The sequence below is a fragment of the Schistocerca cancellata genome, chromosome 1 (genome assembly GCF_023864275.1).
Source record: "Schistocerca cancellata isolate TAMUIC-IGC-003103 chromosome 1, iqSchCanc2.1, whole genome shotgun sequence".
NCBI lineage: Eukaryota > Metazoa > Arthropoda > Insecta > Orthoptera > Acrididae > Schistocerca > Schistocerca cancellata.
In genome coordinates this window covers 642,887,270-642,915,113 of record NC_064626.1, presented here as the reverse complement: position 1 = coordinate 642,915,113, position 27,844 = coordinate 642,887,270, and the positions used below count along the sequence as shown (strand labels likewise).

Below are 27,844 nucleotides of genomic sequence, written 5' to 3'. Positions count from 1 at the left end.
CAGTGTGTACTAATGTACTATCTTCAATCTCTGATTTTCTGTGACACATTTGTCTTCATCTTTGGAATGTATAAGTCCTAACATTACGGGTATTGTTTTCTGCTGTAAAAGTTACTGGACAACCTTTCCATCACTTTTACAATTGTTTGAAGTGAAGTGAAATGAATTTGCCAATTAAAAAACCAACAGCTTTTCCTACTTTGGAGAGAATAAATTGCAGAACTTTAGGACCCAAAGAAACATTGGTGGAGTTGCAAGAGAAGTTAAATAATCTCAATATAATAAGTCTATCAGAAGGTGGTGCCAAAAACAAATATAACAAAGAATTAAAATCAGGACATACTTTTATTACAAAGGAACAGGGAGGGCCTATCTTCACAGTGATGGCAAATACCAGTACATAGTGTTAATGGGAAATTTTCATGCAGAAACAAGACAAAAACTAAACACTGATTCTTCTGTGGGGAACTTTGGATGTAATAACAGAAATGGCGGAGGTAATACATCACTAGAACTTGCTTAGAATAAAACCATGTTTTCTCTTAACAGTTTCTTCTAGAAGAAAAGAAACAGAAAATGGACTTGGAATACACCAAATGGAAATAAAATTAAAGTTGATTATATTTTACCATACAATACAAGAAATTTACAGAATGTAACAGTTCTACATCATCCCAGAATTGCAAAATATCTCTCTGTCGTGTGTGTGTGTGTGTGTGTGTGTGTGTGTGTGTGTGTGTGTGTAGGGAGGGAGGGAGAGGGGGGAGTGAGGGGGGGAGGGGGAGGGGGAGAGAGGGAGGGAGGGAGAGGGAGAGAGAGAGAGAGAGAGAGAGAGAGAGAGAGAGAGAGAGAGAGATAGTGTAAAGCTTCATATTATGATGGGGTATAAAATCAGGTATGATAAATATTTTAAAACGACCAGCATCCATAATGTCGTAATTGTATATAATCAAGTGTGGCTTCATGTGATACAAGGGGTTGCAATACAATGCAGCAACAAATCACAGGAGGCTGATGGTTGCTATGTTCGAGTCTCGGTCCGGTATACAGTTTTAATCTGCCAGGAAGTTTTCTAGTACCCTTTGTATATTAATATTTATTTAATGATGCTGAAAAAAAGTGATTAAAGAAAAAAATGTAGGCTTTGTAAAAGAAAGATTCTTGTGTTTCGGAGGTTGCTGTTGTCAGAGAGGTAATGGAGTGCAGCCAATGGGCGAGTAACAAGTATGATGAACACTAGACACCACACTATGTTTCAGGCCGCTACAGGTCTGTATCAAGAATGCTCTCAAAGAACTGTCTAAGAAGTGGCCTTAAAAGTGTCTGTCGTTCTTTGTTATAACAACATTACTTTACAATGCCATACTCTGTAAATAAAAACTTTAAAAATGTGACAAAATTAATGATGTGACTGTGTTAGAATGCTGTAGCCAGTCTCACAGTACATTTCAGGTTGATAAAGTTGTTATAAACTAGTGCTCACTAAGATAGGAATGCAGACCTTCTCAGTGTATACTGCTGATGAAATCTTCTTGCGTACCCATCCAAGTGGCAGCATCAAAATCCTGTGATTTTTATGAATATAATTCTCATCAGTTCAAAGTGCTGAGATGGTGTGGGTGTCCCATAAACAAAGCCACGAAAAAAATTTTGTACAACTGGAAAGACAACGTGCCAGTCGCCTTGTCACAGTGGTAACACCAGTTCCCATCAGATCACCGAAATTAAGCACTGTCGGGCTGGCCTAGCACTTGGATGGGTGACCAGCCGGTCTGCCAAGTGCTGTTAGCAAGTGGAGTGCACTCAGCCCTTGTGAGGTAAACTGAAGAGCTACTTGATTGAGAAGTAGTGGCTCTGGTCTTGTAAACTGACATATGGCCGGGAGAGCGGTGTGCTGACCACATGCCCCTCCATATCCGCATCCAGTGACGCCTGTGGGCTGAGGATGACACGATGACCAGTCGGTACCATTGAGCCTTCCAAGGCCTGTCTTGACGGAGTTTAGTTTTAGGAAAGACAATGTCAGTTTGATGCAATGATGGCACTTGCTACCTGGGGGATAGTAGATGTACTGATAATGGTTTGAATGCTGTTTGACAAAATAGCGTAGTGGCATAGCTACCAGACTGCCATCACTGTCTACCCTTTAATACAGAATGCTCAGAGCCAGAATGCTCAATGTGGTGCAAATGTGCGATGCAAGCAGATAACTATGCCATGAAAGTGCATTCGTGCTTCATACAGCCAACTGAATAAGTTTGAAAGGGGTCAAATTGTGACCTTCTGAGTAGTACGATGCTCCTTTCAGAAAATTGCCCTACAAGTTGGATGTGCTGTGTTGGTTGTGCAACAATGCTGGTGTCAGTGGTCACGGGAACATTCTCACACCCATAGACACAGCACAGATGCCTACCACGATTGTCATATTGTGGGACATGAGCTCACTCTACAAAGGAGACTACTTGCAAAGCACTCACGCAATACATCTCATAATATTGCTCAAGTGTGTGGAACCTATACCAGATAGGACTAACATGGGATATTGAACATATACAAAGAAGGGCAGCTAGAATGGTCACCCCCTTTGATTAATCTGTGGGAAAGTGTCACAGAGACACTGGAGGAACAGGACTGGAAGACTCTTTTAGATATGTGTAAATTATCCTGAGAAAATCTATTAACAAAGTTTCAAGAACCAGCTTTAATTGATGAGTCTAGGAATATACTACAATCTCTTATGTATCGTTCACATGCGGACTGTAAGGAGAAGGTTAGAATAATTGCTGTGCGCACAAAGGCATTCAAACAATCATTCTGCCCATGTTCAATGCATGAAAACCTAATAACTGGTACAATGAAATGTAGCTTCTGCCATGCACCTCACAGTGGCTTGCAGAGTGTAGATGAAGATGTAGATTGTAAGGGCAATAATGGCAGATTGTACAGCTACCACAGCACAAATTCAGTGATATATGTGAACAGTATCTGCAGATGCGTTGCAAATACATTTAGTAGTAAAGAAGTAATAAATTAAAATATCATGCTGAAGTTTTATTGCATGATCAGTGAGCCCAGACATGTCAACATGAACTCCTGTGAACCGGTTATTAGCAGGAGGACTATGGGTATGTATACCTCTAGCCTGTCTTCCACTCATGCCACTGCATCTATGTGCATGGCTCAACTGGTACTGTCAGAGGATCACTTGGAAGATGAAATGGTGCCCCGTGGCCTTTAGTGATGAAAACAGATTCTGCTTGCATGCAAGTGATGCTCATTTGCATGTATAACATAGACCTTAGTGATCACTGTCTCGTACAGTGCATTTGTCCAAGACACACTGGCCTTATGGTCTGGGATGCAATAACCTAGAACTTTCATTCAGCTTTGGTTTTTCTGGAGAGGACACTAAAAAGTGCTCGGCACACGCAAATGGTTATAGACACCATACTTCACCATTCTTGCAACAGGAAGGTGCAGGATAATGCTCACCCACACACTGCCTGTGAAAATCTACATGCTCTGCAAGATGTGCAGTAACTTCCCTGGCCAGTACGATATCTGGACTTGTCTCTAATCAAACATGTGTGGGATATGATTGGGCAAGAAGTGACTTGTGCAACTTGGCAATCAACAACTCTTACAGAAATACATGAACAGGTCTGGATGCCAGAGTCAGTGCCTGCATTGCTGCCCTTGAAGGCCACACCACGTACTAACATGGGTGTTTGGGCATGGGTTGATACCTAGTATCTTAGAACTGCTTGTTCTATTGGTCTGCAAATGTAAACATTTCATGAACTTCATATCCACTATTGCAACAACAAATCCTGAGTGAACTGGACACCTCTAAAAGGGTGTAATAATTTTTTTTCCAGCAGTGTATGTATAAATGCGACAGCCAGATGATGAGACATTATGGAATTTTGAAGCAGTCACCTGGATGGATGCCCAAGAAGATTTCATCAGCAGTATATGCCAGGAAAGTCTACATTCATACATAATCCACCTTTATGAACAGGAAGCACTCTGCATGTTTAATGTATATGGGACACCTGCATCATCTTGACATTTGGCTAGAAGACGATGAAAATGACACTCATCAAATTGTCACAGAATTTTTACGTAGTCGCTCAGATAACAGTCTGAGAAGATTTCATTAGTGTTCATGTAAATGGCGTGTTTTTTCTTGTGAACAGAGAAGTGGGTGGAGAATGTTCCAAACAGCAAAATAATTTTACAAGTGCTTGGCCTGTGATATCAAAAGTGTAATCATCAGCTGAAGTCTTATATGGAGATCAAAACTCAATTGCGTGTTAATATCAGAGATCAAACTAAAACACGTCAGTATTCAAAAACGGCAGGAGATGTTTACTTACAATACATACGCTTCAAAGCTCACTCACCAACTTGAAATATTTTACCTGAAGCTACTGACAGTAAATAGCGAAGATAAAAGTCCAGAATGTCAGAGGATGTTGACACACACTAACAAAGATAAGCAGCTATGAGAGAGTAATTACGCTGTGTTAATAATTAACTATCTATATTACTAAATGGCTAACCCGGTTTATGGGGCATTATCCCAGTTCCAGGTTGGCTATCTAATGGTAATGGCTTCCAGGGGCAACAAAAATTTTGTTTTCAGTATTTCATATAATTACTGACAGAAATCAAAAAAAGATTTAATTGCAGTTACAATCTTATGCCAAGGATTTAACACAGTAACACAAGTATTACTGTTAGAAACTGTATATATGTCTTGGGGCAGCGTAACTCATGGCATGAAAACTATCCAGACTATATTCTTTCAAAATCTAAGAATGAGAGCACTTATTATCCTCCAACAAACTTTACACAAAATTTCAAGTATTTATGAAACTTTTTTTTAGCTGATACTCCTAACAAAATGATGAAAGGAAGAAGTTTATTGTTTACTAAATTTTGCTGATCATGCAATAAAACTTCAGCAACATACATGATGTTTTAATTTATTACTTCTTCACTAGTAAATGTATTTGCAGCACATTTACAGATACTAGCCACATATACAACTGAACGCACATGGTACATGCATATTATTTCACTGTATGACACACAGCTCAGGAGATATGTCATAAACATTGAGAAGCATGAAAAAGAAGTATTTGCTTAAACTACCAAAGACTATGCTCATGCAAAGTTTGATAATGAGGGCATTTAGTGATTTCTAATACACCTTAAACATAAAGTAATTCTACATCCCTTAAAAACTTTTTCCTCACTTTCATGCTTAATATGATATATTTACATGTCTGAAGCTGTTTTATACATGGGAGTTTGATACTTATATTTATTTCTGAATAAATGTGTGTATACAATTAGCTGTTCATGTTATATATTAATGACCTTGCAGAAAAGTTCAATAGTTACCTGAGTTTTTTTGCAGATGATGCAGTTATCTATAATGAAGTACTGTCTGAAAGAAGCTGCATAAATATTCAGTCACATCTTGACGAGATTTTAAAGTGGTGCAAAGATTGGCAACTTGCTTTAAACGTTCAATAATGTAAATTGTGCACTTCAAAAAAGGAAAAAAAGCATAGTATCCCAACTCATACAAATACCTGGGTGTAACACTCTGTGGAGATTTGAAATGGAATGATCACATAGGCTCAGTTCAGGGAAAAGCAGGTGGTAGACTTCCATTTATTGGTAGAATACTGGGGAAATGCAATCAGTCTACAAAGGAGACTGCTTACAAATCACTCGTGCTGTCATTTCTAGAATATTACTCAAGTGTGTAGGACCCACACCAAATAGAACTAACAGGGGACACTGCACATATACAGAGGAGGGCAGCACAAATGTGAAGTGGTCATAGGTTTGTTTGATCCATGGGAGAGAGCCGCAGAGATACTGAAGAAACTTAACTGGTAGACTCTTGAAGATAAATGTAAGTTATCTGGCTTTAAATGATCCATCCAGCAATATACTACAATCCCCTATGTATCACTCACATAGGGATCATGAGGATGAGATTATAATACTTACAGCAAGCACAGAGAAATTCAGACAATAATTCTTCCTGCATTCCGTATGTGAATGGAATGGGAAAAAATCCTAACAACTGGTATATTGGAAAGTGCCTTCTGCCATGCACTTCACAGTGATTTGCAGTGTTTAGGTGTAAATACAGCTGAAAAGCTGCTACTTGGAAGAAAAAATGAATTTTCAACTATATTATCTAGATATTTTGCTTGCTGGTGGTGGCTTAGTATTTATATGACTGCTCTGATGACAGTGCTACAAAAACAGATATTCATTAACTGCAAAAACAAAAACCTACTCACAATGAACTTTGTTATTTGTCATACAGTACAAGTACTATTCAATATCTTGATGATGAGATAAAGCCTTGATTTTCTTCTGAATATGCAGTAGTTCCCAATTTCTTGCTTTACATCTGCCAACAGCTTATTAAAGACCTTTACACTAAAACGCAATCCCATTCTGAACACCACCCAAGAAGACAAAGGTTCTGTTTAAAGTAATTGCATTTTTTGTACTGAGGTTATCTAAATTGTAGTACATCTGAAACTGATATTTATTATTGAACACACATACCATAAAGATGTATATATGTTACAAGCAGTGACGGCCACTCTTCTGACAGAGGCTACAGTAACTCTGACAAGGGGACCTTACAGGCTGGTATGGCCACTTTAATTTTATTCATACTTATAAACTTTAAGCTCAGTGCTCCAACATCAGTTTCCTAAAGCAGTACAATGCAATACTTAAGAAAACTTGAAAAAATTGCCTTTGAGGATTTCCAAGTGCAGTTAAGCTCAAATCATTTACAACATGCTGACAGAGGTTACTAGGTGACTGGTTAACATAAACATTTTGTGATCGTGTAGTTGGTGGTTCAAATTTCGTTAGTTCTAAGTGTTCCGACATAAAAGTCAATCTGCCACACGACAGTCAGGAATGGTAGAGCAGTGAAGACTGTGAAGAAGACATCAGCCAATAGCACACTATCTGATCCCTTTCTAGGATGACACCGAGACAGCAGCAGCCCCTAGGCGAAGATAACATAAGCGCCGCTTTGCCTGGTCGTGGCCCAGTTGAAGACTAGCCATTCTACGAGCTCTACAGCAGCGACTTAGGAACTGTATTGTTTCACTTGTATTAGGAGTTGTGTATACTGAAGAGATTTTCTTATTTTGTCTGTCGCCCATTGCTTGCGACACACCATTGTAAATTCTCAAAGTTAAGTATTGTCAAATATCTTACTGTAATAAAAATTCATTAATACGATTTGCTTGAATCGTTGGCTAGTGATCCGAGAAAGCAGGTTTCCTAGGCACCTCATATTCGATGAGTAGGCAGGGCACAACATTGGTGACGAGGAGGTCAATGGCTTCCATAGTGACAGCCACCACTGATTCTCTGTTTTCCTTTTTCGTGGGCTTTTGTGTTTTGCTGGCACCTTATTTCTCTCGTCTCTTGTTTACAGGGGTGTTGATTTGCTTTAACAGTCACTTATAGTGTTTTTGCTAATCTGTGTTTTCAGGTGTGTGTTGCAGGAATTTTCTTTGCTTTTGTACTTATTTTTACTGCTTGCCTTGTCTGCATTTATTTCTTCTAACCCCCCCCCCCCCCCCGACCCATTTATCCCACCCCCTGCTCATACACCACAGTTGCCAGCATTAGATGCAACACAGCTAATGCAGATGTTACAGTTTCAGAGTCAACAAATTTCAACCCTGCTAAACGCAGTGCGGCAACTACTGGCCAATGCTGTATCGCTGCCATGTATCGCTCGCATACGCGAACTGTACCTTTCACTGCGCTACAATCACGCAATTTTGAGAACATATTTGGCCTTGATTATTTTTATTTGTTTGGTTTTAACATTCAGGACAATGTGTCATCAGTGTCTGCATTAAATGCAAAAGACAGTCGTGCTGAAAGAATTCCTGGAACTCTTTTCTGAAGGTTTGGGCAAGGCTAACAATTTTTTTGCACATATTACTCTGAACGTAGCAAAAATTTTGCCAGGCCAGAACTGTTCCCATTGCAGTACAGGACAAAATTGCTGCTGAACTTAAAGAATTGCAAGAGAGCAGAGCTATTGTGCCCATACAAGCTAGTCTATGATCATGTCCACTGGTTTTGCTTCCCAAATCTTCAGGTCACATTCACCTCTGTGTTGACTTCAAGCCTACAGCCAACTCACAAACTGTGATTGATACATACCCATTGCCATGCCCAGTGGATCTCATGGACAGATTTGGTGCTAGTCACTACTTTTCCAAAATTGATTTGCACAACGCGTATCTTCACATACCACTAGATGAATCTCAAACTGTGTGTGTTGTGAACAATCATTTGGGCTTGCTTAAATTCTTGCACTTGCCTTTTGGCAGTGCTTTTGCACCTGCCTTTTTCCAACGGTATTTGGAACAGCTCACTGCTCAGGTACCAAACTGTTAAAAAATATTTGGCTGATGTTGTCGTAGAAGGTCATACACCTGAAGAGCACATTGCAAATCTGCGTGCTTTGTTTCATGTTTTATCTGATGCAGGACTAAAGTGTAGACTGGACACGTGTGATTTTTTTAAACCTGAGTTACAGTATCTTGGTTATGTCATAAACAGTCAAGGTGTACACTTGTACACTCTCTTCAGATGCATTTCTTAGCTGGCACCTCGCAATGTCACAGAATTGCAGTAAGTTTTAGGGAAAATGAAATATTATATTCAGTTCATACTGAATGCTTCACAAATCACAGCTCCATTGCATCACTTGCGTCGCAAGATTGTCCCCTTTGTCTGAACAGATGAATGCCAAGAAGCTTTTCAAAAAACTTAAAGATGCATTGCTCAGTGATTGATGTTTGGTTCACTTTGATCCGGACAAACCAGTTATATTGCAAGTCGACGCTTCCTCTTATGGAATTAGTGCAGTGCTTTCGCACAGAATTGGTGATAAGGACAGGCCTATTGCTTTCACATCAAAAGTGTTGTCCAAAGCTCAGTGTAACTATTCACAGATAGAAAAAGAGGCATTGGCTATTGTGTATGCTATTACCAAATTCCACAACCAATTGTATGGCAGAAAATTCTACTCAGTAACGAATCACAAGCCATTGCAGTCTTTGTTTCATCCGATGAAGCCGGTTCCTGTATGAACTGCCCAAAAATTGCAAAGATGGGCTTTTTTGTTGTCTCAATATCAGTACAAGACTGTGTATCATTCGACAGCTAAACATGGTAATGCGGACACAATTTCAAGTCTTCTGGTTAGCCCAGATACGGTCTTTGGCACTACTGCTGCATCTCGTTGTCATATCAATGCTCTGGATTCTGCATTGCTTCAATCCTTTCCTCTGAACTATAGGAAAATTGCACAGGCCACGGAAGCTGATTCAGATTTGAACATTTTGCTACAACACATTTGTACATCTTGGCCTCGCTCATTGAATAGCATCAAGAACTCTGTAGTGTGCCAATACTAGGCACACCAGCATAGCCTCGCTATACAGTACGGTGTAATTCTTGTGCAGAATGACAGTGAACAGTCCTGTGTGTTATTCCCAACAGCTTTGCAAAAAGAAGCACTGCAGTTACTTCACCAAGTACATTGAGGAATTGTTCATACGAAACAGTTAGCACATCGACACTGTAGTTGGCAGGGTATGGAACCCCAAATAGAACAGATGGCATCACAATGTCACTCATGTGTGAAAAATCAGTCCACTCCGCCACAAAAATTTTCTGCTTGGCCTAAGTCACAACCACTGTGGCAACATATGCACATAGACTTTGCGGTACCTTTTTGGAATAATCGTTGGTCGATTGCGGTTGACTCTTGCAACAAGTTTCCTTTTATTGTGCCAATGAGGTGGACAACGTCACATAGCACAATTCAGGTGTTGTCCTCTATGTTTTGCCTCAAAGGTTTCCCTGAAGTCATAGTGTTGGACAATGGACCTCAGTTCACGTCAAATGAATTTGTAACATTCTGTGAATGCAATGGCATACAGCATCTAACTAATGCACGGGTCCATCCACAGCAAACGGCGAAGCGGAACATTTTGTCAGCACCTTCAAGTAGCAGATGACCAAAATTCACATCACACACACCAGGAATCAAGCATTGATCCTATTGTTTGCATCCACAAGATGGACCATCACCAGCGGAATTGCTTCACAGCTGGCGTCATAGGACACTGCTCCACCCTCTTCAGCATCTGGCACTGAAGGAAGGCCACAAGTATTGTTTCCCACCACATGGTACTGTGTTTTTCAGGGTTTTGTGCAGCAGCAGCAGTAGACAGAAGGCACAAGGCGATATTCTTCATCAACTTGGCGCATGCATGTATCTCATTTCAGGCCAAGATGGATTGCAGTGCTGACATAACAATCAAATTTGTCACTGTCAATTGTAAGGTGATTCTTCTGTGTCCCTCCCACCAGATTCACGGATCTCAAGGACGAGTGGCCAAGGCAGCCGCCAGAGGGTGTCATCACCACACTGCGGGATGACCCCATGGAGACGGAGCCTTTGCCGCCTCCGCCTCCTTTCATCCAACCGATGGAGTTGGACTCGCCCACACTGCAGCAGCCGATGACTTCTACATCTGGTTATGGGCTTCAGGAGGTGGATGCATACCCCTCTGGTCATTTTCCAGGGGATGTTTCCATAAGAGTGAATGCTGGATGGTGGGATACGACCGGAAGCCTGACGTCCTCTGCAGCCACAGCTCCCAGTCCAGTGTAGCATCCACACTCCTGCCTCCCCTGTTGTTGTTGAGCTACTTAAACAACGATGGTCTGTCACTTTGGGGGAGAGGGAGCTGGGGTGTGCAGTAATGTTCTGGTGTAAAAGTCAAGCGCCGGCACAATTGTCAGGAATGGTAGAGCAGAGAGGGCTCTGAAGAAGACATCAGCCAATAGTATGCTGACCAAGCCCTTTCTAGGTTGACACCGAGACAGCAGCACCCTCTAGGTGAAGAGAACATAAGCGCCGTGATGCCTGGCCCTGGCCCAGTTGAAGACTAGTTGTTCTATGAGCTCCACAGCAGCAACTTAGGAACTATATTCGTTTCACTTGCATTAGGAATTATGTATACTGAAGAGATTTTCTTATTTTGTCTATATTGCTCAAAGTTAAGAATTGTCATTTATCTTACTGTAACAAAAATTCAGTAATACGATTTGCTTGAATTGTCTAGCGATCCAAGAAAGCAGGTTTCTTAAGTTCATCATATTCAACAAGTAGGCAAGACACAATAGTGAGCTCTTTTATTCTAATTCTATATTTATTAACAAACATTAATGGTAACTACCAAATGTAAAATAATAATTTTTAATAAAATAATAATAAATATTCCAGAGGTAAAATAGTCCCCCATTTGGATCTCTGGGCAGGGACTACTCAGGAGCATATTGTTATCAACAGAAAGAAAACTGGCATTCTATGGGTCGGAGCATGGAATGTCAGATCCCTTAATCATGCAGGTTGGTTAGAAAATTTAAAAAGGGAAAAGGACTTTAAGCGTCTCATTTCCTAATCTAATACCCTCAGCATCAGCCGATTTGATTCGACTACATTCCATTATCCTCGTTTTCCTTTTGTTGATGTTCATCTTATATCTTCCTTTCAAGACACTGCCCATTCTGTTCAGCTGTTCTTCAAGGTCCTTTGCTGTCTCTGACAGAATTACAATGTCTCAAAGTTTTTATTTCTTCTCCATGGATTTTAATTCCTACTCTGAATTTTTCTTTTGTTTCTTTTACTGCTTGCTCAATATACAGATTGAATAATATCAGGGATAGGCTACAACCCTGCCTCACTCCCTTCCCAACCACTGCCTCCCTTTCATGCCCCTCGACTCTTATAACTGCCATCTGGTTACTGTACAAATTGTAAATAGCCTTTCACTCCATGTATTTTACCCCTGCCACCTTCAGAATTTGAAAGAGAGTATTCCAGTCAACATTGTCAAAAGCTTTCTCTGAGTCTACAAATGCTAAAAATGTAGATTTGCCTTTTCTTAATCTATTTTCTAAGATAAGTCGTAGGGTCAGTATTGCCTCATGTCTTCCAACATTTCTACGGAATCCAAACTGATCTTCCCCGAGGTCGGCTTATACCAGCTTTCCATTCGTCTGTAAAGAATTCGTGCAAGTATTTTGCACCTTGACTTATTAAACTGATAGTTCGGTAATTTTCACATCTATCAACACCTGCTTTCTTTGGGTTTGGAATTATTATATTCTTCTTGAAGTCTAAGGGTATTTCGGCTGTCTCATACATCTTGCTCACCAGATGGTAGAGTTTTGTCAGGACTGGCTCTCCCAAGCCTATCAGTAGTTCTAATGGAATGTTGTCTACTACAGGGGCCTTGTTTCAACTTACGTTTCCCAGTGCTCTGTCAAACTCTTCACGCAGTATCATATCTCCCATGTCATCTTAATCTACATCCTCTTCCATTTCCAAAATATTGTCCTCTAGAACATCGGCCTTGTATAGACCCTCTATATACTCCTTCCACCTTTCTGCTTCCTCTTCTTTGCTTAGAACTGGGTTTCCATCTGAGCTCTTGATATTCATGCAAATGGTTCTCTTTTCTCCAAAGTTCTCTTTAATTTTCCTGTAGGCAGTATCTATCTTACCCCTAGTGAGATATGCCTCTACATCCTTACATTTGTCCTCTAGCCATCCCTGCTTAGCCATTTTGCACTTCCTGTCGACCTCATTTTTTAAACGCTTTTATTCCTTTTTGCCTGCTTCATTTACTGCATTTTTAAATTTTCTCCTTTCATCAATTAAATTCAATATTTATGTTCTGTTACCCAAGGATTTCTACTAGCCCTCATCTTTTTACCTACTTGATCCTCTGCTGCCTTCAGTATTTCATTCCTCAAAGCTACCCATTCTTCTTCTACTGTATTTCTTTCCCCCATTCCTGTCAATCGTTCCCTAATGTTCTCCCTGAAACTCTCTACAACCTCTGGTTCTGTCAGTTTATCCAGATCCAATCTCTTTAATTTCCTACCTTTTTGCAGTTTCTTCAGTTTTAATCTACAGTTCATAACCAATAGATTGTGGTCAGAGTCCACATCTGCCCTTTGTCTTACCATTATATAATCTATCTGAAACCTTTGAGTATCTCCAGGCCTCTTCCATGTATACAACCTCCTTTTATGATGATATGAACCAAGTGTTAGCTATGATTAAGTTATGCTCTGTGCAAAATTCTACCAGGCAGCTTCCTCTTTCATTTCTTACCCCCATTCCATATTCACCTACTACGTTTCCTTCTCTTCCTTTTCCTACTGTCGAATTCGTCACCCATGACTATTAAATTTTCATCTCCCTTTACTATCTAAATAATTTCTTTTATCTCATCATACATTTCATCAATCTCTTCGTCATCTGTGGAGATAGTTGGCATATAAACTTGTACTACTTGGAAGGCGTGGGCTTCGTGTCTATCTTGGCCACAATAATGCATTCACAATGCTGTTTGTAGTAGCTTACTCGCACTGCTATTTTTTTTAATTCATTATTGTACCTACTCCTGCACTACCCCTATTTGATTTTGTATTTATAACCGTGTATTCATCTGACCAGAAGTCTTATTCCTCCTGCCACCGAACTTCACTAATTCTCACTATATCTAACTTTAACCTATCCATTTCCCTTTTTAAATTTTCTGACCTACCTGCCCAATTAAGGGATCTGACATTCCATGCTCCAATCCGTAGAACGCCAGTTTTCTTTCTCCTGATAACGATGTCCTCCTGAGTAGCCCCCGCCCAGAGATCTGAATGGGGGACTATTTTATCTCTGGAATATTTTACCCGAGAGGACGCCATCATCATTTAACCATACAGTAAAGCTGCATGCCCTCGGGAAAAATTACAGCTGTAGTTTCCTCTACGTTTCAGCCATTTGCAGTACCAGCACAGAAAGGCAGTTTTGGTTAGTTGCAAGGCCAGGTCAGTCAATCATCGAGACTGTTGCCCCTGCAACTACTGAAAAGTCTGCTGCCCCTCTTCAGGAACCACATGTTTGTCTGGCCTCTTAACAGATAGCCCTCCATTATGGTTGCACCTACGGTACAGCTATCTGTATTGCTGAGGAACGCAAGCCTCCCCACCAATGGTAAGGTCCATGGTTCCTGGGGGGGAGGGGATTTTTAAGTAGTTGCTGTATAGAAATAAATAAAAATTTGATACAGAAATGTGAAATGCCTAATTGTTAAATGAAAAAGTCTATATATATATTAAGAACACTGCTCAATTTCTAGATGTAAATTGTACGTGGTGATTAAAATTAAAGTTTTAAAACTCTGTAGAAAAAAAAACTGCTGCTCAGAATGACATCAAATTGGAAAGGAATATTATTGAAGAACAGGGAAATGTTACATGGGGGAAAAAAAGAAGTTATACCGCTGGATGGTATTGGAAGTGTCATAATGTAAATGGGTTCGACCATAAATGACCAGTGAACAGCAATACAATGGCTATGGTGTGAGTTGCACATAAAATCAACCATTCTGTGCAATATGCATGACCACCGCACAAGTTTGGCGCTCAACAGCTGCGGAACTGTTAAGTTAGATAAGCCTATCTACAGTGGGAAGGTTTTAAAATATCAGCTGGGAAAAAAGTGGCTTTTTAATAGTCCTGAGTCCAAAAACCTCATAAAAAGCTACAAAGACACGGGGTTTTAATTGTTCTGAGGAAAAACACCACATAAAAAGCAACAATGAAATTGGTTTTTAATTGTTGTGTGGATGCTGCAGTGCATGTTCAGTATTTTGTCCACAATTTTGAGCCAGAAGTTAAAATCGAGAAACAGGATGTCCCACAACAGATCGAAGTGTCTCAGGGCCACATTCAGTATACGTTGCACAATGCGTGCCTTCAGTTCAGCTATGTCAATGGAGCACTGAACACAGTGTCTTTCAGATAATCCCACAGCCAGAATTCACTTGCTTTAAGATCAGGTGATCTGGAGGTCCAGGCTATAAGGAAATGATGGCTGATAATTCTAGCATTTCCAAATTACCTCTGCAGCAGCTGCTTCGCGGGCTGTGTAATGTATGGAGGAGTGCCGTCCTGCATAAAAATGATCCTACTCACATATCCATTTATTTACTAGTAACAGTACTAGTAACAAGACCCACAGCACCAATCTCTTTGAAATAACGAGGCGTCAACCTGCAGCACTTAGTTATTTTTGCAGAACGAAGCAGTACCAGTTGATATGAGAGTGGATTCTTCAGTGCCCATATTCTGCATTTATGTTTATTGACATGTCCTTGGAGAAGGAAATGAGCTTCACCTGTATGCAGAATGGTCCATGGCCTTTCATTGTTCACTTCCAGGTGAGCAACGAATTCTAGAGTAAACATTGGTCTTTCAGGCTGGTCAGCATGAAGCAACTTCTGAACATGGCTAATTTTGTATGGAAAGCAGTGCAGGGCATTTTGCAGCATTGTAAGCATCATGATCACACGGATATCCACAGTTTGGACAATTCCTCATGCACTTCACGTTAGCACACCACCACTTGACTCCTCCTGCAATGCTCTGGCCACTGATGTCAGATCAGTTGTTTCCCTCTCTGCCACACTGCATTTTTTAAAATGTCTTTTTGAATTTTATAATCATTTTCTGCGGAGCAAAAGATTTTCGAATACCCATGAGAGTCCAGAATTTCTGCTGAGATACTGGCGCATAGTCACTGTTCTTGTAACAGAACTTTACGATCAGTGTGGGATCCTGCCTAGCATGACTGAGGAGCAGCTATGTACACCATGTCTGTTATTTTGCATATTTTGTCGCTTACAGAGCCATCTAGTGGCAAAATTTTTGATATTTTTTTATTTTTTATTTCCATAATGTTTCCCCCTTTTCTGATTATATTCTGTTTAAATTTGACACCATTCTGAGCAGTGGTTCATTTCTTACAGCATTTTGAAACTGGGACTTTAATTATAATCGGCCTCTATTTTACCTTTTATTTGATATTTAAAATTCTTGTACCAAATTTTAATTTACTATAAATACTGAAAATTCTCAAGTCATTAGTAATGAAAAAGAAAATGTTATTTTTATTAAAAAATTATGGTTCATTGTCTTGATTTCAAAATAGTGTAATTATGTAAGAGTCTTGATCAGACCCAGAAACAGTTGTACAGTGATTTAGTTATCTGTGGTTGCTGATACAGATTAGTAAATCAAACGAAAGGAAACTTAAGTTACTTAGCTGAACTGTCATTTCTGATAACGCACACTGTTGAAGAATTTCTAATTTTGGAATGTTCTTCCATAGAAGAATGAGGGGTTAATGCATGCAACACTGTTGTTACATGCAGCTAAAAGAGGATCCGCAGAAACGCACTCTAGTTTGTTTCCTTGCAATCAACAACAAAGCCTAGGTAAGACTTCGTATCTGAAATAATTTCAAATGAATATGAATGAAATAATTGAATTTTTTGTGCTTTAGCTATATTTCCACACATTTGCAATTTTCTCCATACAGTAGATTACATGTAGGCTGGATCACATGAAGAACTGCGTGTCTACTTCAATGGGTCAACCCCAGAAATTCTTGATAACTTTATATTACTTGAAATTTGTGAACATTACACAAGATATCTTCTCAATCATCTCATTTGCTTTGCTCTGGCAGTTTAAAAGAATATAAGACGTCATAAAAACTAATTACTGTGCTGGAAAATTATCTAACTACATTCGCCAAGTGAGTCTGTACATAACCTATGCATTATGTTACAACAGTATGTTGTACACGTGATGACACCATAAGGAAACTAAGGAAAGTGTTGCAACTGTTTCATTCACAAAGCTCTCTCCTTCTGCAAATCACCGATGACAATATACTATGTCATATCTACTTTTATACTTTTCTTTTTAACTGTGCTGCAGCCCACTATGACAAATGATACTCTTCATGTCCAGTGAACAGTAACTTTTTGAACTTTAACATTAATCATTAAACTTGTAAATGGTTATTTTGTGAAAATGTAAGTAATTAATTTTCTGCTACTGGAGTTACTCTGAATTTGAATAACAGGTGTGTCACCAATCACTAATAATTATAATAAAGAAGAAGTTACCATTTTCCATAGTACATTTTGATGTGAATGTTAACCAGAAAAATCATACTATAGATTTGTTACTTTTAAGGGTAATAGAAGAAACTTGTGCCAGAGGGTATGATTCCAAACATGACTAAATCTGAGAAAATCAAGGATTTGCTTGAAATTGTTTTTGTCAAAATAATGTTACACTGTTAAGTAATTTTTTTTCAGTTCAATATGGTCAACATATATTGTGGATAACTAGAAAATACAAGCACTTGATAAATATTTGTTATTCTATTCACTTTTTTGACACAAACTTGACATTTAAGCAAGCAAATTACTATCAGAAATTTTAATTTCAAGAAATAATCATAACAACAGATAAAACTTCTGGAAATACAATTAATAACAACAATATTAATTTCTTTGGCATGTTCACTGGAATCTGCACTATTTGCTGATATCAAAGCAGTGTAAAAGGAATGGTAAACTCATGGGATAAGCTATTTCATGGAGTGTAGAGCTCATAGTTTTTGTAGAATAATTTCTTTCTTCATGAAAAAATTATGGCACTTCTGCCACCAATGTAGTAACTAAAGCAGGTATAATATTTAGATCCTTTCTGTCTGGGATCTTATTCCAGGATTCTTGGATAAGTTAACTTTTTCCAGTCTTTCATCTCCAATATGGCATTTCTGTAGAATAATACATTTGATCCAGTGCTTACTTTGCTACAACTTTTCTAATTTCAAAGTATTTTTCATCACAATATATAATATATTTAACCTAATTATTTCTGAGTTCTTGAAGCCTTCCTCCTACATTTCCATGTAATGGATTTGAAATGTGATTCTGTAACTCTTAAGACCATTTGTGTTAACAATGATGACTTGTGTGTCCTCTTTTTTCCTAAGTCACACCGAAATCTCCGTTGATAGGCAAAACTGCGTGCCCTGCTATGAGATAACAGTGTTCAGTATAATCATACAGAATCCAGTGAATATGAACAGACTATAGATTCAAGGTTTTTTCCTTTCTGTCTAGAACATAAATCTGAAAAAGAAAAAAACAAAACAAAAAAAAAAAAAAAAAACAAAAAAAAAAAACACCAATTTCCTTTTACGAAATAAGTTTTTCGTGGCCTTCAATTAGGTATACAAGCAGGATGCCACTCGAGAAGATCCTCTGGATGCTGTAGTTTCTGTCCACATACACATAAAGACAGTGTCTGTGTTACAAACATGAATGTCCAGACAAAGCTGTTCCAGATAAAAGATTGTTTCAGTTGGTAGCTTCGCAGTGGGCAATGCTGTTTGCAAATCATATGTTGGCAAAAATGAATCATAATGTTCTCTTTTCGAACCCAATTTCAGTTTTAATGTGCATAAGCTTTATACTTGATGAACTCTTGTAGCCAAAGAGATTTCCTACATTCCTTAAATAATCCTCTCACTGCATGCTGCACAGTTATGGAACAAATGTAATTCCAATGAAATGCTGAAGTCTGTATTAAATACCCAGTAATACATGTACTGTGATGAATGGTTTACGCATCTCTTCACACTTCTTTTTACATCATCGTTACACTCAGCTACAGAAGTCACTGTACTTACATACACTCTTTTATGACTAACAATTTGCAAAGGATAGATTGCCACTCACCAAATAGAGGTGGCATTGAGTCGCAGGCAGGCACAATGAACAGTTGCTAAAAATATAAGCTTTAGAACAAAAAAGGGCTTCTTGCAAAACAGAAAACACATACACATGCACAGGGAGGGAGAGAGAGAGGGGGGGGAGGGGGGGGGAAGAGAGAGAGAGAGAGAGAGAGAGAGAGAGAGAGAGAGAGAGAGAGATGGGGGGGAGAGGGGGAGGGGGGAGAGAGAGGGAGAGAGAGAGGGGGGGGGAGAGAGAGAGAGAGAGAGAGAGAGAGAGAGAGAGAGAGAGAGAGAGAGCACAAGCACACTCTTCGGGCAGTGGGGCCTGACTGCGCACAGACAGTGGCCGTGTGTGTATGTGTGTGTGTTTTTTTCTACTTTGGAAGTAGGGCTTCTTTGTTTGAAAGCTTAAATGTTTAGCAATCTTTTCCATTGTGCCTACCTGAGACACAGATCCTCATGAATGTGGTGAGCAGCAGTCTAACTTTTTCATATTGTTGTCACTCCACCCTGGCCTTTCCTCTTATGACAAATGCCAACACGCTTACAGAATTTTGTTTTGTGTGTCTGCATCACTTCACTTAGATCAGAGAGAGATGAGCATGATAATTTCTCGTTGCCAAGATCATCATTTCCTTACTCATTTTCACATGATGTTGTAGGACTGTCTCCTCTTGCAGTGGAGAGTCTCTTTTACACAGGTCAAAAATTCCACAAAAACACTTTCATGCAAACATTCTTGTATTCACCACTTTCTAATTTCACGCTATACACAAAACAGTTCTTCCATTTGCTCACTTTTGTGTCCTCATCAAACGCACCATAACAGCACTTCAGATTTGGTTTGTTGCATGTATTTTACACATGCTGAAGCAACTTGCTTATGACAGGTAATATGCTTTTTTTATTTTACAGCTTACACAATCATCATCACTATTTTATTTTTGTTTGATTATGCAAGTTAATGAAGACTTTCAGTTAAATTTTAATTTTTTCCTAACAATAACTACAGTATTTATCTTCATTTCAATTCACGTTATGGTTAACTTCATGATTAATGATGGGGTTACAGGTTTGTCATACTGAAGGCTACAATAATGTTGAAATAAAAAACTGTAATACACACATTACATTTCAGCATAACAGAATTGAAAATGATTAGTTGAAAATTCTCCCTATAGGCAAAAATAATGTTTATAATCCACACATCTTCAGCTATAGGATAGCTCCATCCAGCACTGACACATTTAAATACATTGGCTTCGTGTAAGTGATGCAAGAGAGCATATGGAACACATCTCTCACTACAGATTTTAACAGTTGTTTACTGACAGCATGAGTTGTGCAAACTCTCCCATTCAGTCTCTCAACTGCCAAGTGGGATCATTAAAATATGGCAAGCACACCAGTATTTTGTGTTTATTGATTCTATGGGAACTGGAGCATCTCTTGAGCAAAAAATAACCACAGAGGACAATAAGTTATGTTATAGTCCATGCAGATACTCATGCAGTATTCTATTTGGGAAACATGAAAACTGTCTCACACTCATTCTTGGCAACATCTGTTTCTTGGCAATCCATTCTTGTTTTGGGGGAAATAACAGTCAATATTTATAAGTTAATGATTTATGATAAATATGCACTACAGGGTATTAATGGAAGGTAGACAGGCTATGTACGAAAACATGTAGAGGAACATTGGCAGGTAGAAGTGAAGGTCTTAAGTCTATTGGATGATTTTATGCAGATTTAGATGTCAAATGGGTGCTGGTGTTGATGATGGTAAAAATTCACAATTGTCTTCAGGTTTCTAAGTCACATTCTTGTGGATAACACAATCATATGCTAACCCCTACAACATTTTTCATGGTGAATAATTCCATTTCAGTCGTGCTTGACTATTCTTTATTTGGATAAAATTGTATGCATGACCCGGCTACAACATTAGTTGAATTTGAATTTCGGAGAGGAATTAAATCAGTTATAGTTTTTGTGGATCCTCCCTTTCTGATTACTTTGTACATATGCGACATGCCCGGTATTACATAAAACAAAATACAGTATGCATTTGATGTGGCATTAACATGTCAGAATAAAGATATCGAGCATTATGAGAGTACCCTCTCAAGTGACCACACCATAATCAATTATTACTTTCACAAATGGTGCCTAGCCAAACACAAGTAAAACAGAGGGTCAGAGCATTTCATCTCCATAATAAATTGGCAGAGATAACAATACACATGCGACTTGATGGGGCTGAAATTCACCATAACTACTTCCCCAAATATCTGTGTGTCGCCCTTGATCAGACACTGTCATATAAGCAGAACTGGATAAACCTGTAAAGATGTTTTGCTCAAGAGTAAATCTACTCAACAAAATAGAAGGAAACAACTGGGGTGTAAATGTAGATATGCTAGAATACGCTGAAATTTTATTTGTGTACACAGCTGGAAAGTATTGTGCATCTGCATGGGAAAGCAGTGTACATACAATTAATATAAAGGTACTTATGAATAAGGTCATGGAGACCATTATCGACACTGTTCAATCCACTCCCATTCAGTTGTTTCCTATTCTATCCAAAACGGTTCAGCCAGATCTCAGAAAAAAAGCTGACAAATGCAGATTCTGAAGACTACAAAGTACCCTAACAACTGTGTTCTAAATAGCAGTTTCCAGAATCCACAAGATATATGCCTGAAGCCATGCAAGCCACCTTCTGTCGATCTTCAGATGACAGATGTTTTTGATGTCACCAAAAAAAAAGAAAAATTGTTGGAAAGAACATCTACCCCATAGCACCCACTTAATTCAAACCCAAGGATGCAGGGTTTGAGCTTTCCTGTTGTGAATGGCTAAGAAACTACCACATCCAAACAGGGGGCAGGGGATAGGGGATATGGTCGTATCCTGAGGAAATAAGGCCATTATGAAACAGCTGCATGTGACTGTGATGCAGAGGAATAGACAATAAAACATACTGAAGAACTGTCCACTCATTGCTTTTAAAGGCAGGTCTCAACGACTAGTGTGAAGCGACACTGAATGCTGCAATCTGGTTGTCAAACTGTAAATACATTGTGCATGTATATGTTTACATTCTATAATGTCTTATGATAATAAAACAATAATAAGGTACCCAATGTACAACACAGAGTATTTCTATCACATGAAATCACAGAAAAACCTTTAGACTCCTCTGTGTGTGTAATCACAACAAAAACTAAATTGTAGCAGTTGTTAATGAAATGTCCTCAGGTTATCAGCCGAGTGACACTGTCATCTATAAGCAACATTTCTATGTGTTTTCTATTCACCATCATCATGTGAATATGAAAAGCAGGAAACTCACTGAAACATTGCTTCAAGATGATGCTGCCACTGCATAATTCCAGAAGATTTCATCAGTGGAATTCAATTCACTGTGAAAACTTCCATTTTCTAAGCACTTTTGTTTAAAAAGTGACACCTGTTGTCTGAACTTTCCACTCATGATAGAAGATTGGCAAAAATGCTCATATGAAGTAGCAAATAGAGAAGCTGCATTCCTGAGAAACAAAGTTTTCTGAAGCTGCATTCCTGAGAAACTAAGTTTTCTGAAAATGGTAAAGTCTGCTGATTCCTGTCCATTTTTCTACAAAAGACTTAATAAATAAATATAGGCAAACAATTTGGAAAATATTTTTTACTATCATACAACACTGGCAATAAAATACCAATTTTACAGCAAATATGAGCAACAAATAATGGTCACTAAAAAAGAGACCAATACTAACAATTATTTCCAACATAAAATAAAAAGATAACAAAAATCTGAGTTTTCCTCACATGTACAAAGTAAGTCCTTAAAAAGATTAAAATCACATTCTTGAAATGCACTCAGCAATCACGATTTACTTGGTTCACCTGGTGCTCCAACCAAGAACCACCTGGAGCGAGCTCTCACAGCCTGAGCTCTAACAAGTCTCTTCTTATCATCCAGACACTTACACAGTTCTCTCACAACCTGTAAAACATGAGATACACAATTCAAAACTCTTTTATATTTGGTGCACATTTTCTGCCTTAGGTGCATCAACTAACTATTAACACTAAGAGAACAGCTATATTCATAAATCAAAATGAATAGAAGCATGAAACAAGAATATGTTGCCATTTTTATAGTATGACACCTTTTTCTACCTAAACACACAAAAATGGCGTAAAAAACCAAAACTAGCAGTGAAATGAAGAAAAGGGTGAAGTAAATAACAGTCTATGTGGAAAATGCCACATTCATTTAATAAATTTACTGCTGTAATACCTACTATGGAGAAGACGTATTAACAGAGGTGAGTTCTAGTAAAAAGTGTATCTGAATGTATAAGAGAAGAAAAGCAAATGAAGAAATCTGCAGTAGTATTTTGATAGTTTTATGCTTCACATCAAAGACTAAAATGTTACTTTGTGACAGTGTCAAAGCAACAGCCATCAAGCGATAGACATTCAAATGTTATGTAGCTACAAAAATGCACTTAGTTGCTTGTCTCTTTCACCATGAAATAATACAATGGAATGTTTTATTGTTGAAAATGATGTTTGCAAATTATTGAGTTTGTACTCAGTTGGGCAAGTAAGCTCACACTGTTGACACCATTATCCCGAACTTCAATGTTAAAAGTAAAAACAAATCTGTACTTTGTTAATGATAATTAGCATTGTATGCATGGTGGATTAATATTTATTAGTTAGAACATGGGAAAAAAGCTGTATATAATATATAAGGTATGGAAACAATTTCACCTGAACTTCCTGTGTTACACATAGTTTAACGTAAGTGCTTCTATTTTAGTTTCGCTTTTGCAGAACAAAGTATGACTGAACTAGCAGGTTTTAACCGAATTAAATTGAAGACAGATAGTTGAAATCAATGAAATTGATGTATCACAGACAATTTTTCATTTTTCTCAAATTCAGCAGAGTGACAATTGTAATTGCTGAGCTGCTATCATCAACTCCATCTAGAAACAATTAAAGTGTAGTGATCAATGTGATAAAAGAATTGAGCCAGGTGTGTGGTTTTTGGAGAAACTATAACACATGCTGCATGAAGTGATACATAAAAACAATGTACAACATTATGTATTTCAGAAGACAATGTTTCAAAAACCAACAGTAGCTCTAGCAGTTCAAAAGTAGAAAAAATTGGATAAAAAGTACTGTTTAAAAAATTGCATTAGAAGTTCATGATTTGTACTTTTATTTTGAATTTCTTGAACTGTTGTTTAGCCTGGTTCCATTATTTAATTGAGAAGATGCATTTCAGTTGTTTAGTAAAGTCACCCCATTCTTTACTATTTAATCAAAAGGTTAGTTGCTACCCACCATATAGTGGAGGTGCTGAGTTGCAGAAAGGCACGACAAAAAGAGTGTTTGAAAGTTGGCTTTCGGCCAATGAGGTCTTTGTCAAAAGCAGACAACATACACACACTCATGCAAACGCAACTCACACACGTGACCACAGTCTCTGGCAATTAGAGCCAGACTGTGAGCAGCAGGTCATTACAAGAGAGGCAACCGGATGGGGGTAAGGAGGAGGCTGGGGCGGGGATGAGAAGGGATAGCAGGGTAGGGGTCAGGTACGCTAAAGTGCTGCTAGGAGCATGCAGGGACGAGGTGGAGAGTGGGGCAGCTAGTTGCAGTTGAGGGGTTAATGGTGGGCAGAGGAGAGGGAGGGGGGATAGCGGAAAAGGAGAGAAGTAAAAACACTGGGTGTGTTGGTGTAATAGAGGGCTGTGTAGTGCTGTCACGGAAACAGGGAAGTGGCTACATGGGTCAGGACAATGACTAACGAAAGTTGATGCTAGGAAGTTAAGGGAACCCACCTAGCCCATTCCCTGTTCCCATCCAGCACTACAAAGTCCTCTATTCCACAAACGCATCCAGTCTCTTTACTTCTCTCCTTTTCCGCTACGCACCCTCTGTCTAACCTCCTGACTGCAACCAGCTGCCTCACTCTCCACCTCATCCCTACATGCTCTCAGCAGCACATTACTGTCCCCGACCCCTACCGTGTTATCCCTCCCCATCCCCACCCAAGCCTCCACCTTACCACCACCCAATTACCTCTTCCATAATGCCCTGCTGCTTGCAATCTGGCTCTACCTGCCCGAGACTGTGGCTGTGTGTGTGTGTGTGTGTGTGTGTGTGTGTGTGTGTGTGTGTGTGTGTGTTATCTACTTTTTTCTTTACAATTTCTTCACAGAAATATTGGCTCAAATATCTCTGACATGCATAGACTTGCCTACCTATGACTGTCAATTCTTTAAGGTAAACATGCTCTAATCATGATTTCTGACATTGGAAGCTAATTATAAGCTTGTGTCTGTGTATGTGCGGATGGATATGTGTGTGTGTGTGCGCGAGTGTATACCTGTCCTTTTCTCCCCCTAAGGTAAGTCTTCCCGCTCCCAGGATTGGAATGACTCCTTACCCTCTCCCTTCAAACCCACATCCTTTCGTATTCCCCTCTCCTTCCCTCTTTCCTGATGAAGCAACCGTTTGTTGCGAAAGCTTGAATTTTGTGTGTTTGTTTGTGTGTCTATCGACCTGCCAGCACTTTCGTTTGGTAAGTCACATCATCTTTGTTTTTAGATATATTTTTCCCTCGTGGAATGCCTGTGCCCGCACCAAGAATTCTGCATCAAGAGGATCGAAGCAGATGAGGAATTTGCATGAGCAGCAGAGAAGCGACCCAGTAACAGCATTTTCACAAACAGGTCTATGCACAATGGAACTATTGAGAAGAAGTACATCACTTTAAATAATGAATGTTGATCTAAAGCGTATTGACATTGAAGGTCTGCTGATTTTAGTATCAGTTAAAGGTCACCCAGGATACATGTACCTTCCTATCTCTTTAAATCATTCTTTTCAATTTTTTTTTAATTATTCTATCAGCAATTATTAATCAGTTTCTATTCCATGATATTTTGTGCACCCCCCCCCCCCCACTCATTCTGCCAATATTCAAATTACATTCATACTGACTAGCAACATGTCTAGTGGTTGTGGTATGGAACCATCAGGCAATTCGGGCATTCACAGTAATTGTGTTATTCCTAAGAGAACATCCATACTCCCATACTGTGAAATATTGTCAGGCAACCAATCAAAATTAGTTTCTGATATTCCCACAGGAAATAACATGTGTCATAGGCAGGTTATCCCCTTGTGTGTTACCTTAGCCTTCTGCTACAGCAGTAACATAACATTTGGGTTCCACTGTAGCAATGAGACAGTAACTTTACAGCCTCATTAAATATGAGTAAATGTGTTGTAATGTTAATAACTTCCAAATAGTCATTACCAGTGGAAATTTGAGATTCAGGGAAAGGAAGCTAGAAGCAGATCTGACTGAGAATTTTTGAACAAATGTCAGAGTAAATAGTACAGAATGAATAAAGCTCAGGTGAAGGCAGCAATCAAAAATTAATTTCATGTAGTTTATAAGTCCTCATTGCCAAGTAAAATGTTACCATTGCTTAAACACGTCTGATGAAAATACTAACCTGATTTCTGTATGGCAATAGGGATTCCGTTGGGTAGAAGCAGAGGTGATAAAGACACTGCAACGCCATAATACGAACTCTCTGCTCAACAGAAAGCAACCATCTTAGATGCCATAAACAGAATAATTTAACAAACTAGTTAACTTAAAACTGTACTTACATCGATTGTTCAAACTGACTTAACAGTAAGAATTTAGTAACAAATGTGTTCAAATAGTCAATAATATCCTTCTCTCTTTCTTCAAGCAAAGTACAAAGGGTTCCCAAGGCGGAGAGCAACAGTGTCAAATTCTGCTGACTGAGAGATTCCACAAGTAATGGAATTACCTGTAAAGTTTAAAGTAAATTTTTCATTCGATAAGTTAAGAAATGTCTTATCATAACCTAAATTCATAAGATGGATTTAAAATTATATTTAATATCTGCATTTTTGAAATATATATATAAAAAAAACCTAATCTGTTCTATGAAATATGGTATGTATTTGTGCAGATCCTTGAAGAAGAAATATGAGAATGAATTTAGAGTGTTTTCTTAGAATTCACTAACAGTCACACAATCTGAAGTATCTAGTAGGCACGAACAGAGATAAAGCTTAACACAACTGTAAAGAATGACTCTGTCATTTTCTCTACTCTACTACATGTTACTCTAAGTAACATTCACACTCGCACAACAGGAAAAGGGATATTCTGTCATGAACTACCTAGAGGTACTACAATACCTATGTCATTGGCAATAATGAAAGAAAATTGTGTTACCCACAAGACAATGTATCAAAACAATCAGCCTACACAAAGTTAGGAAAGCAAATTTGCAGTCATTACTGAAAAATACATTACATAATAACATATTATTATCCAACAAGATGAAGTGGTAACCCAGCCATAGCAGGAACTAAACTGGACACATGACAACAAACAGTAATGTATAAATTCAAAATAACTTGTATTATTACCTCAATGTGAGCAAGGAAAGAGATCATAAAAAATGATAGCAGAAAATACCTTTGTGTGAAGCCATGACGACTTGCTGTTAATGTCTTTAATTTTATTGACAATGAGAATGAGAAAGGGGTGACAGTGCCAATTGAGAAGGCAATGAAAGGTGTAAGCAAATGTTGACAAGCAACAGTTAAGATAGTCAGCGGTGTGCAAGTTACACAAAGAGGGACACAATGCCGAGTGGAGCATGACTGAGGTACCTGCCCAAAGCAAAATAAATAAAATGAAGACAATAAATATTTCATTGATAGTACAGATAAATGTGTTACTTTACATCGTCAATATAAGGAAAGGAGAGACTGCGCTACTCACTGTAAAGTTGACAGTCAAGCACAATGAAAAGGCTGTTGTCATTTACACACAAGCAAGCACACCTCATTCAAACTTGGACTGGAATGCAACTATCATATTGAACAAAAGCAGCAATCTGGTGACCAAGGGGAGGGCTTGGGGATGGAGGGATAGCGAAGTACCAGTTGGTGGGGGGGGGGGGGGGGGGGGGGGAGCAGA

At 38.7% G+C, this 27,844-nt stretch overlaps 2 protein-coding genes across 4 annotated transcripts in view; one reads left to right on the top strand and one right to left on the bottom strand.

The window, feature by feature from the left end:
* Positions 1 to 11,378, top strand: part of LOC126162037 (uncharacterized) — a 35,314-nt gene extending 23,936 nt beyond the window's left edge. For all 3 annotated transcript variants that reach the window (XM_049918287.1, XM_049918278.1, XM_049918269.1), the window contains exon 3: positions 10,468 to 11,378. In XM_049918287.1, coding sequence (XP_049774244.1) covers positions 10,468 to 10,771 — 304 coding nt within the window. In that variant the 3' untranslated portion in view covers positions 10,772 to 11,378. The remainder of the gene's footprint in view (positions 1 to 10,467) is intronic.
* Positions 11,379 to 22,450: 11,072 nt separating this feature from the next.
* LOC126183340 (MMS19 nucleotide excision repair protein homolog) overlaps positions 22,451 to 27,844 on the bottom strand; it is a 232,206-nt gene continuing 226,812 nt past the window's right edge. The window contains exons 17-19 of the mRNA XM_049925215.1: positions 26,491 to 26,657; positions 26,331 to 26,412; positions 22,451 to 22,786 (exon numbers count right to left, since the gene is read on the bottom strand). Of these exons, the coding sequence (XP_049781172.1) occupies positions 22,667 to 22,786; positions 26,331 to 26,412; positions 26,491 to 26,657 (369 nt within the window). The 3' untranslated portion in view covers positions 22,451 to 22,666. The remainder of the gene's footprint in view (positions 22,787 to 26,330; positions 26,413 to 26,490; positions 26,658 to 27,844) is intronic.